Genomic DNA, 12294 nt, shown 5'->3' with positions numbered 1-12294 from the left:
TACAAACAGCAAATAAATATGTGAAAAAATGTTTAACATCACTGGTCATTTGAGAAATGCAAATTAAAACAACACTGAGATTCTACCTCATCCCAGAAAGAATGGCTATTATCAAGAGATCAAGGGCTGGGGATTTAGCTTAAGTGGCATAAGAGCCTGCCTGGGCAAGCACAAAGTCATGAGTTTGATCCCCGGTACCACAAAAAGAAAAGAGAGGAAAAGAAATCAAACAATAACAAATGCCAGCGAGGCTGTGGGGGAAAAAAGAATCCTTCTCCATTGTTGGTGGGAGTGTAGACTGGTGTAACCACTGTGGAAATCAATGTGGAGATTCCTCAAAAAACTAGGGTTGGAGGTCCTATTCAATGCAGCTACTTCCTTTCTGGGTATCATCCTAAAAGAATTAAAAACATCATACTACAGAAATATATATGCACCCATGTTTACAGCAGCAAGATCTGTAATAGCCAGATCTTGGAAACAACCTAAATGCTCATTGACTGAGGAATGGATAAAAAGATGTGGTCTTTTTATACAATGGTGTACTACCCAGCTATAAAGAAGGATAAACTGGAGACTTTTAAAGGTAAATGGATGCAACTTGAGATCATACTCATAAGATAAATCAGACATACATGTGTAAACATTGTATTATCTCACTAGTATGAGAAGCTGAAACAACATATGTATATGTGTATGTATATATAAAATAGTTATACTACTGATTTCTCTGAGTTTATTGAAGGGAAAGATTTGTGCTGGTATTGGTGGGACAATTGAATGTAGATGTCTTGTACTCTGGGTGAAATGATTTGGGGAGACAATGTGCAATGTATATACCATTGTTGCCCTGATCAATGTATTTTGAAATTTATTAATTTTTTATCTCGCTCTTTTTTTTTTTTTTTTGGCCTTTTTGAGACAGGGTCTTGCTATGCAGTTCAGGTGACTTTAAACTCACTTTGTAGCCCAGGCTGGTATTGAAGTTGCAACAATCCTCCTACCTCAGCCTCCTTAGTGCTGGGATTACAGGCATGTACCACCACACCTGGCTATTTTTCTCTTTGAAATAAAATGGATTTGAAAATAAACTGCAGCAGTAACTTGAAAACAGTTGTGAAGCAACTTGAAAAAGAAAAAAAGAACCTAATTTTCAGTCCTATGACAGTGATGCCTCGGAAACTGCTCTACACCAATAGACAAGGATGGGGCTAAACCCAACCTGGGGCCAATTGAAAGAACTGACCAGAATGCCCAGGAGTGGTAACTGAAAATGGGAATCAAAGCTGTAAGTAGGTGGTAGAGTGCTTGGAGATAACTGAACTAAAAGTTTACTCAAAGAAGAGGACACAAAAGTTACCAATATTCTTTTTTTTCCTTTAATGTAGGAGAAATATACTACCACTCAACCTCTACTGTAAGGTTGGCAGCCCTGAAAACTCCTTTTTTTAATGTAGCATGTCATGGATATATTCCTGCTCCACAAGGCATGAGAAGAAGGCATTTCCACATGCCTAAGTTACCAATATTCTTAAGACAAAATAAAATACAAAAATTATATACTATAGATAAAAATTTTATTACTTCCAAATTCTTCTTATAAGAGATCTCTGCTAATTGACCTACAAATTATAGTTTATTTATAATTACAAACTTCTAACATTTTAAGAGAACTGTTATAATTCAGTTTGGTTAAAAATATGTTTGAGTACACTCTGATTTTGTAAGATGTTTGTCAGTCTTATCAGTATGTTTGTCTGTTTGTCCAGTCTGTTAAACTGTGAATGAGTTTGTCCATTTGTCCAATAAGTTAACAGCTGTTTTTTATCTGAGCTCAACAATTTTTCTCTTTGTTGCACTTTTCAGTCATTTGCTCATAAGTTAATTTGATTTATAGATTTAAAAAGCATACTTCCACCTGTGAGGCCAGTTGGTCAAAATGATACCAAGTTTGGTTTTCTCATAGGTCATCAAAAATTGTTAAGATAGGGGGCTGGGGATTTAGCTCAGAGGCATAAGTGCCTGCCTTGCAAGCAGGCAGTCGTGAATTCAATCCCTGGTACCGATAAAAACGAAAAAGAAAAAGACAAAACAACAACAACAAAAAATTGTTAAAATAATTAAATAAAAATTCCTTAGTTGGGGAAAATTATTGGACAAAATCTCAATTGATGACTAAAAAAGCAGTTGCCTTGAAACACTGTCTAGTTCTTGTTCATTGATAGGCAGCCTCAATGATCTCCATGGCCTTATAGGAGATATTATTAAAATATATTATTAAAATAAAAATATATATTATTGTAATATGTTTACATTGCTCACTCATCAAAGGATTAAGTTTTCTAGATAATCAGTTTTTAATTTAAAGATGCTTTGGTACAAATTGGCTATGACAATTCATTGTTACCATTTTTTGTAGTGTATAGAATGTAGAGATGCCTGAGATGTGTGGATCTTCCAAAATGTAAAACCGAGATGGTTTATGGTGATACGTGTTCTTTCAGATTCAGGCCTCTGCTTTAATAAGAACTTATGAGATGTACATCCCACTAAAGGTTAACAAGTTAGGTAAAAGTTTTTTAGTTATTAGATAGAGATGATTGATTTAAAAAGTTATACTATGTCAAAATGAGAATTTAAGCATGTTACAAAATGTCATCATGGTTGTCATGCTGCAATATTATGTGTGGCTCTTGATTTCCAATTTTATGTGCAAAATATATAACTGTTAACATTCTATAGGAATTAAAATATAACATCCATAATTGTCAGAAAATAATGGTTCTATTTTATGTTCTAAAGTGCTCAACATTTAGATAAAACTGTAATATTACACTTACTGCCTTCATTATAATGTGATGTCATTAACCTTCTCTTCTGGATGTTTGACAATCGAGGTTTGAGACCAAAAACTAGAAAGATAGACAGGCTAACAGGACAGCCAATATTCTGGTCCCAGCCCTTTGAGGTCAGTGAGGACCCGGAACATAAGACAGCCTCTGCTCCAACATCCCGTAACTCAGTGAGTCCCCGATCTTCTGACCAAGGAGATTGTGGGACCACAGAAGCAAGTGATCAAGGATACATAGTGTATCTATTGAGAGTCACCAAGAGAGAAAAAAATCTCCTAACCTTTCATAGAAAGCAACGTGGTCAAGCAATGGCCATGACTCATTCAGATGGCTGACACTGACAAGAAGTACTAAGAGATGCTGTATATTGTTCCAAGATATTTCCTGAGGGAACTTGACTGACCTTGATACATAGCAAGAGATTGATTATAATTAATACAGTTTTCGCCTTAACTTGGCCTTAAACATCCTGCAGAAAAGTATAACTACAAGAGGTATGAAACCAATGCCATAGTAATATGCTACCTATAAAATTGAAATTGAAATCACTAACACTGGTAACTGACTGCTGTTATGAATTAATGGACTAAACACGGTTAAACTGTGGAATACAGACTTAAAATCCTTGGATTGCAATATCTTTAGCCTAAATCAGTAAGTTCACTCAAAATAAAAAGAGTTCAATAATGAAAAAAGTCTTCTATGGAGTTCTCCAAACACAACTCCTCCAACATCATGTGCAACAGAAAAGGAGGAGATCTAGGGAATGGCTGAAGCTGGAGATCGACCACATGAGTGGAGCTAAAGCAAAGCCAGCCCTGAGAACAGTGCTAGCCACATAAACAAACTTCCAGCTCCAACAAAGCAAGGTGCCCAGGCCAGCCAGGCAAACAAGTTGAACTGACATCATCTTCCCGAGTGTATAAATAAAGGTGCTATGGTGGTTGAGCGGCTCCTTTCTTCCCATGAGGAAAGAGGCCTCCACCTGATCCCAGCTTTTTGTGTTTTGTCTTTATTTCTTCACCTTCTTGCTGCCCTTCATGGTCCTCACCCTGGGAGTTTGAGAGTTATGTAGGTTGCTGCATTGTATGCTTGTAACCCCGGCACTCTGTAAGCTGATCATTGTGAGTTTGATCCCCAGTTTGGAGTATATATAGTCTGTCTCTCTCTCTCTTTCTCATATATATATATATATATGAAATCATATATATATGAATATATATATATGAAATATGAGCAGCCATGTAGAAGTATGGGTAGAATTTATTGTAAAGAAGATATATATAGCAGCTGGGCATGGTGGCACACTTCTATAATCCCAGCACTCAGGAGGCTGAGGCAAGAGGATTGTTGCAAGTTCAAAACCAGTCTAGGCTACAAAGTGAGCTCAAGGCCAGTCTGAACTGCATAGAGAGACTGTTTTTTTTTTTTTTTTTAAAGCTATATAGAGAGTTACGCCTTCAAATAAGAAGGCAGGCAGTACCTTAAAGGCATTTGCACCCATGTGAGTCTGGATAATTTTTATATACAGAAAAGTTACTCCTGGGGTTGAGGGAGCTATGGCGATTATAATGCTTATTCACATTTGTTAGGGTTCACTTTGGATTGTTGATATTTCAAAAATGTCTTCTTTGTTTCTTTTAGTGGTCAGTGTTCCCTCAGGGACCTTAATCATACAGGAATCTCAATCAGGTCTCAGCTCCAGGAGCGAGAGTCTTTAAAGAATGCTCCCAGCTATGATCCTAACACCAGGGAGGCTGTGGCAGGAGGACTGCTATGAGTTTGAGGCCAGCCTGGGCTACAAGTGAGACCCTGTCTCAAAAAAAAAAAAAAAAAGAATTCTCCCCTTTCTGATATCATTGGATATAGGCCGTGGCTTCCAGCAATGCTGTATACTGTGAGAAATAGCCCAGTGACCACATAAGATAGTGTACCTAGTATGTAACCTTAAAATGTTATTGTGTTCTGTGGGATTGCTTTGGGCTTTGGGTCTAAGAACTAACAAACGATTATAAATTATTATCCACTGAAGTATTTTGTTTACTCAACTATAGCTGGCAAAGCATGCCCACCCCTTTGCCCTCAAGGTGGCTATCTACCTACCTGACAAAATTACAGAGCTCGGGTGTACTCTGTCACATTGTTGTTTGGAAAGCCTAGAATTGGGAACTCTTGAGGCGCATTTAACTGGAGCATTAAAACAAATGAGCCCTGTCATCTAGAAATTCATTTAATATTTTATAGTGTCATAGTTTGTCTTTTTAATTATTTACTCATTTTTGAGATGGGGGTCTCACTGGGTAGTTCAAGTTGGTATTGAGCTTACTCTGTAGCCCAGGCTGGCCTTGAACTTGCTGTAATCCTCTTGCCTCATCTTCCTGAGTGCTGGGATTATAGGCATGTGCCACCATACCCAGTATCATTTTTTAAAAAAAACCTGAAGCCTGATGATTGCACTCAGGCCTAAGGTGGCACACATTCTACCCTTGAGCTCCATTCTCAATCCAATAATACCTTCATAAATTAAAATTCTAGTTCCATCCAGGTGTAGTGGCAAGATACCTATAATCCCAGCACTCGGGAGGCTGAGGCAGGAGAATTACGGCAGTCTAGGATACTCAGTGAGTTTACAACAGCCTAAAGAGCCAGAGATATAGCTCAGTGCACAGTACCTGCCTGGGAAGCACCAGTCATGAGTCTGACCTATCTAGTATCAATTACAAAAACAAAACGCCTAAACTGCAGAGATCCTTTCCTAAGGAAAAAAAAAATTCCAGTTCCTTTTCACATGGTCAGCAGGGGTCAGTATATTCCAAATGTTCACTCTGCTTTCTGGAACAGGTCAGGGAAAGACAGTTGGAGGTGACTGGCAAGGGCTCATATTTAGGACTCTGAAGGCCTGGAATCATTAATAGGTCACCTGACCTTGAATAATACACAGACATCAGTTTTCTTTCAAATGATTGTGAACTGTATGGCCCTGAAAGATGCACGGCCCGGGATCTTGTTTTTTTGTTTTAGTTTTAGTTTTCAGACAGGATATTAATATGTAGTTCAGGCTGACCTTGAATCAATTACAGAGACCAGACTTGTCTCAAAGTAATGGCAATCTTACTGCCTCAGGCTTCCAAGTGCTGGCTTTACAAACATGTAGCATGTCTCTTTTAAACACCTCTAAATGTGTGGAAATACCACAGACTCTTTCTAGAGAGTATTTCAGAAACTGCTAAGGACTGGGCATGCCTGTAATCTCACCACTTGAAAGCCTGAGGCAGGAGGATTGCCATGAGTCTGAGATCAGCCTGACTACATAGTGAGTTCAAGACCAGCCTGACCTGCATAGTGAGACTCTGTCTCAAAAATAAATAGATTAATTAATAAAGGAATAAGGTGGGAGGAGACATTATTGAATATTCTTTCTTACCTTGTAACAACAACAACAGAAATTTTTCTTAAAAATGTAAGCAATGCATGGCTACAATCCCAGTACTCAGGAGGCTTGAGGCAGAAGGATCACTGAGGCTAGTCTGGTTTACATAGTTTAAGGCAACAATGAACCACATAGCGATATTCTGTCTTAACTAACTGACTGTGGGGAATCATGGTTATTTTGCCTATGTTTTTTTAAAGGCACACTGCAGCTGAGTGGAGTCTGTAGCTCAACGTTAACTTTCCACTTTGTAAAGTATGCACAAAAACTAGGCATTAGCAGGGCATGGTGGCCCATGCCTGTAATCCCAGCACTTGGAGGCTGAGACAGGAAGCAGTTGGGAGGCTGAGGTAGGAGGATCACCGAGAGTTTGAAGCCAGGCTAACTAGTGACTTCAAGACCAGTGTGAACTACATAGTGAGACCTTGTCCCAAAAGACAAAACACACAGAACAAAACAAAAACAAAAACTAGGCATACATTGCTAGATGATTTACTTGTCATGTCTGAAAGAATAACATTTCTTCCTTTATCCCAATGACATCAACCCCAATATAAAAAAAAAACAAAACAAAAACAAAAAACCCCACAAAAACCAAACCAAAACAACAACAAAAAACCAATATGATGTCAAAGGTCCCTTTCAAGTGCACACTTAAGTATTTTATTCTGACCCACTTGACCACTACATTAAGCAATCTTTATGTGTTTGATAATTTTACCTGGAAGGACTCTGTTTCTCGCAACGTCAAGGGCACTTAACCCCACTGAATAAAACATTACTGAGTCTTCAAATAATACCTGGCTATCCTTAAAACTGAGGAAGGGTACCTGGTATGACGTTTCCACCCCTCCTCACATTAAAATCGAATGTAAAAGTCTCAGTTTTTCAATCTGCAGTCATATTTTCCCAAAACTTCAGTCTGACCCAGTGTACTCCAGGGAGTGACTCTTTGGAGGCAGCACCCACTTCTGTCACAGTGAATACCTCCATGCTTCCGGTCAAGCAAGGGCCCCTACACCTGTCCCCGGATGCTCAGGGACTAATCCCCAGGGATGTGAACTTCTGCCCTTGCTTCTTTCCAGGAGGGTCCAGACCTCCTAGAGAGCTTCAAGTCTTACCCTGTGCATTTCTGGTCCAGGTGATAAACAGTAGGCACTGAGAGGTGACAAAATGAAAGGGATGCTTTTAATGACCTCTTGTGTCCTCCATGGGAGAAGGTAAGCTTGTAGAAAAACCTTTTTGTCCTCACACCCTAACCTAGTCTCCCCCAATCCCCCGCTGTCTCCATAATGTAGAACCCCCCCCCCCAAGTTCAAGTCTCAAAACTGGTTTTATTTACTCCATCTTGAGATAATGAGCACCGAACAAGAGAGCGATGGGCTGGAGCTGGACTTTTAACAGCCCAGAGAAGCAAATTAACGGCCAAATCGCAAAGGCTCCGCCCGCTCGGGCCTCCCGAGCCGACCCCTCCCGCTGGGAGCTGGGTGGGGCTGTACCGTAGCTCCGCCTCGCGCACGTAGAGAAGTTCCCGCCTCCTCCCGACCCCGGTGCACCGACGCGGTCGTCTCAGACTGGCGCGTGTAGCCGCCGCGGCCATTTTGGGTGAGGGCGGGAAGGCACAGCGTGAAGCCAGGGTGGCGTCACAATGGGCACGACTGCGTGGAAAGAGAACTCGAGATGCCGCGCTGCCGCCATTTTTCCTAAGTTCTGATTATGTACTCTCTGCCCTCCTCAGTTGTGATCCATTCTAATGGGCCCTCAAAGGGCCAGTTCTGCCCCCTTGTGCCCTGAGGCCCGCCCTGCGACCCCTAGGCCCGGGGTGGGGACGATCGTGAGCGTGAGTTGCTGCGCGTGACCAGACCCGATAGGAGAGGCGAGTGTCCTGAGGCCGGCGCTGGTGGTTCCCATGGCACCACCTTTGGCTCCGCTCCCTGCACGGGCTTCGAACCACTTAGGGCCCAAGTGCGGGGAGCCCTGGGCTGTAACCTTCGCCGATGTGGCCGTGTACTTCTCCTCGGAGGAGTGGGGGTGTTTGCGCCCCGCGCAGAGAGCGCTGTACCGGGACGTGATGCGCGATACCTACAGCCTCCTGAGCGCGCTCGGTGAGAGCCCTGCCCACCCGCTTGGCCCACACCCCGTGGCTGATCTGGGCCCTGCACGTAGAGGGGGTACCGTATGGGGCGGCCTCCTGGCATCGTGGGGGTGTCCCTTCTTCTCCCCTAGGAGGCGGAGGCACCAAGCCAGCGCTGATCTCTTGGGTGGAGGAAGAGGCTGACCTGTGGGATCCAGATGCCCAGGATCCAGAGGTGGCCAAGTGGCCGACAGAAGCAGACACAGGTGAAATTACTGAGTATTTGGGCCCGTTGGGATTTCTCTGTGCCTAGCACATCGTGATGCCCTCTGCCAGCTCCCCCTACCTGCTTCTCTAAATTGCTTTCCTGACTAAGGCCATTAAGTCTGGCCTCAAGGTTTATTCTACAAAGTGGGTGTAATTGTGATTCTGCTGGGTCTACCTGATCCTGCAGTCTTGTGTGAGTTCCTCACCCCTAGTTGGTTACTAAGCTCTGTTGATTTGTCCTTCAACATTACTGGCTTCTTTGCCACCTCCTGTGTTCCAGTTTACTTTCTCTTGCCTTCTGCTTTCTTCCTTCAGTTCTTCCTGTCAATCTTTGCAAAATGCCCAGCATTCCTGGATTTTTCAGTGCCTGTTGAGATCATGCTTGGTTTGGTACATCCTTAGTTGTCCACTCATTTTTCATGATACAGCTCAGGTGTTGTCACCTCCCTTCTCTCACTGATGCCATTTCTCCATTTCTGAGGCCTAATTATATTGTTCTTTCCCTCCTTTCAGTCTCTACAGCTGGCAAAAGATGTCACTCCAAGCTTCCCTGACTGTACTGCACTAAATTCTAGGAGTACCTCTGGGTCTAGAAGGTGGTTGTGTCTGAGGGGCCTGTCTGTTACCATGTCAGAGTTTGGGATTTAAGGACCAGGATAAACCAGAGTCTGAGCTCTCCTCTTATCTCCCAGCAGATTCTAGAAATAAGGAAGAGAAAAAAGAAAAGAAGGTGACTGAAGTACTGGAGAAGACATTTTCTATGGACTCCCGGTCTCTTAGACTGAAGGCCCCCCAGTTCTCCTCTGCTGGCCTCCCTTATAGCTTGAAGCAACCCTCCAAGGCACATCATCGGGGTCGCCCTCCACTCCGTGCCCACCCTTCTGTCCCACGAGCAGACCAGCGTCATGGCTGCTATATGTGTGGAAAGAGTTTTGCCTGGCGCTCCACACTAGTGGAGCATCTCTACACGCACACAGGCGAGAAGCCTTTCCAGTGTCCTGATTGTGGCAAGGGCTTGGGCCGGGCTTCATCCCTGAGCAAACACCGAGCCATCCACCGAGGGGAACGGCCCCACTGCTGCCCTGATTGTGGTCGGGCCTTTACACAGCGCTCAGCTCTTACCACTCACCTTCGGGTCCACACTGGTGAAAAGCCCTACCGCTGTGTGGACTGTGGCCGTTGCTTCCGCCAGAGCTCTGCTCTCCACCAGCACCAGCGGGTACACAGTGGCAAGACCCCTTTCCCCTGCACAGACTGTGGTCGTGCCTTTGCCCATTCCTCAGACTTGAGGCGCCATGTCCGCATCCACACAGGCGAGAAACCCTATTTCTGCCCAGATTGTGGGCGCTGCTTCCGACAGAGCTCGGAAGTGGTAGTCCACAGGCGTACCCACAGCGGCGAGCGCCCCTACCCCTGTCCTCAGTGTGGCAGGTGCTTCAGCCAGAAGTCAGCCATGGCCAAGCACCAGTGGGTCCATCGGCCAAGAATCGGGGGCCACAGGGGCAGGAGAGGCAGCGAGTTGCCTATGTTCCTGACCCCTGGCCCTGGAGACCTAGACCCACCTGTGGGCTTCCAGCACTACCCAGAGATTTTTCAGGAGTGTGGGGGACAACCTCAAAAGTGACAAGGCAAGGGTGAAAGTCTAGACATTGTCTAAGGCCCCCAAATGAACTCAGGACAAGCCTCTGTGGCAGCCTTGAGGGTCACAGAAGATCTACAAGCCCTGCACTGGGGCTAGTCTCATTGGCCCTTCATCAGCTTCATCTGCTGATACTTTGTTCCCCATAGCCCTAAACTAGCCTATAGAAGGGCTCCCTCTTACAAGGCAGGGCTGAGGTAAGAACTTGCACTAGACTTTGTTGGAAACTTTGTTGAGTGAGTTTTTTTTTTTTTTTTTAAGTACCGGGGATTGAACTCATGACCTCATGCTTGCCAGACAGGCGCTTATGCCGCTGAGCTAAATCCCCAACCCCTAAGTATCTTTAAATTTATTATTATTTTGGTGCTGGGGATAAAACCTAGACTTAGATTTGCTAAGAAAGTGTTACCACTGAGCTGTATCCCTAGCCCCACCTGTGCTCTCCCTTTTTGGAGGTACTAAAGAAAAGAGTCAACTCAGATTCTGTACGCTATTTTGCTAAATTGCTAATTGCTAAATTGGACTTGAACTTGTGCATCTTTTTTTTTTTTTTTTTTTTTTTTTTGTCTTTTTCCTTTTTATCAGTACCGGGGATTGAACTCACAACTACCTGCTTGCAAGGCAGGCGCTTAACCACTGAGCTAAATCCCCAACCCCAAACTTGTGCATCTTTTGCCTCAGCCTCCCAGTGCAGGGATGACAAGCATGTACCACCCAGAACATGCTGGGATTACAGACCCAGTCACCCAGCACTTCAGAAATTTATTTTGAAATCCAGGTGTGACACACATTTGTAATCCCAGCACTTGGGAGTCAGACAAAAGGACTACCATGAATTTGAGGCCAGCCTAGACTACATAATAAGACCTCAAAACAAACAAACAATATATATATATAATTTATTTTGAGATGGAGTCTTAAATTATGTTACTCAGAGATTATAGGCATCTGCTACAGTGGCTGGCTTTGATCCATTGTCTCTTTAATCCAGAAGTAAAAACTGGTGGCCTGGTCCTGAATTGGCCCTGCAGGTACTTTACTTTGATGCGAGCAGTATTTTCAAATGTTATAAATTAATGGTCAAGATTGAAAAATCAGCAACAGGTGTGGTGCTTACTTAAAGTGCATTTGGGAGACTGAGGCAGGTAAATCACAAGTTTGAGGCCAGCCTGAACACAGTGAGTTCAAGGCCAGCATGTCTTAAAAACATTTAACATTCAGTTTACTGAACACAAAAACCCAGGACTTTGGCTTGAAAAATACAAAGATTTGGCAACTTGACCTAAGTTTCCATAAAGTCACAATTTGGGGGAGCTGAGCACCAGTTGAGTTCGCAAGCCATTGTCTGTAGTACTTTAATTTCCTGAATCAGAGATGGTGTGTATGTGAGATAAGATGACAGGAAGGAAGTAAAGGGAAGCATTTTTCACATCTCTGCTTGTATTGCATTTTATGGTTTGTGAAGCACTTGTCTTGTCCATCATCTCATTTTCTCTTACAACTTCTTGGGAAGAAAGCAGCTTGCCTGAAGAGAGACCCCAAAGATCAGATCTTCATGACAACGACGTGGCATGTGTGCTGAGCTGTGGCACCAGTCAGCTGATGGGCACCTCCTGATTTTGAAGGAGGAAACCTTGGGAACCCCACCCTCAACGTCCCAGGGTCCACAGGCCTTCCAGTTGCAGCTAGCGGCCTTCTCATGGTTTTAGACAGGAGGAGAGCTCAGCTTTTGCAGTTGTGAACACTGAGGCGAGGGGATGTGAAGCGACCTGCCCAAAGTGATACCGTGAGACTCCAGGGTTTACTTGTATTGGGGGTTGAACCAGGGCTTTAAAGCACAGACTAGGCAACTACTCTACTGCTAGGCTCCATGCCCAGCTAGTTATTTTTTATTTCATTTTTTTGTGTAACTAGGGATTGAGCCCAGTACCTTTACATTGAGCTACATTGCCAGCCCTTTTAAAATTTTTATTTTGAATCGTTCTTGGCCTTTTGGCTAAGATGAAGTGTAAAATTTACAGTAATTCCGATT

The 12294-nt window shown here is 43.4% G+C and overlaps 1 protein-coding gene and 1 non-coding gene across 2 annotated transcripts; one reads left to right on the top strand and one right to left on the bottom strand.

Annotated features, from left to right (window-relative positions):
• Positions 1–1380: 1380 nt before the first annotated feature.
• Positions 1381–1516, bottom strand: LOC111754047 (small nucleolar RNA U109). The gene has a single exon (XR_002788779.1). It is a non-coding gene; the product is annotated as a small nucleolar RNA U109 (small nucleolar RNA).
• A 6365-nt stretch (positions 1517–7881) lies between these two features.
• On the top strand, positions 7882–11693 carry Znf764 (zinc finger protein 764). Its single transcript, XM_013141743.3, has 3 exons — positions 7882–8387; positions 8509–8622; positions 9319–11693. The coding sequence occupies exons 1-3, from the start codon at positions 8192–8194 to the stop codon at positions 10245–10247; spliced, it is 1239 nt and encodes a 412-aa protein (XP_012997197.3). The 5' UTR covers positions 7882–8191; the 3' UTR covers positions 10248–11693.
• Positions 11694–12294: the final 601 nt, after the last annotated feature.

Source organism: Cavia porcellus, unplaced genomic scaffold (assembly GCF_034190915.1).
Source record: "Cavia porcellus strain 051 isolate PalLab524CR breed Dunkin Hartley unplaced genomic scaffold, mCavPor4.1 scaffold_16, whole genome shotgun sequence".
Classification (NCBI taxonomy): domain Eukaryota; kingdom Metazoa; phylum Chordata; class Mammalia; order Rodentia; family Caviidae; genus Cavia; species Cavia porcellus.
Note: the sequence above shows the minus strand (reverse complement) of the source record. Positions and strands in the feature narration are given on the sequence as shown.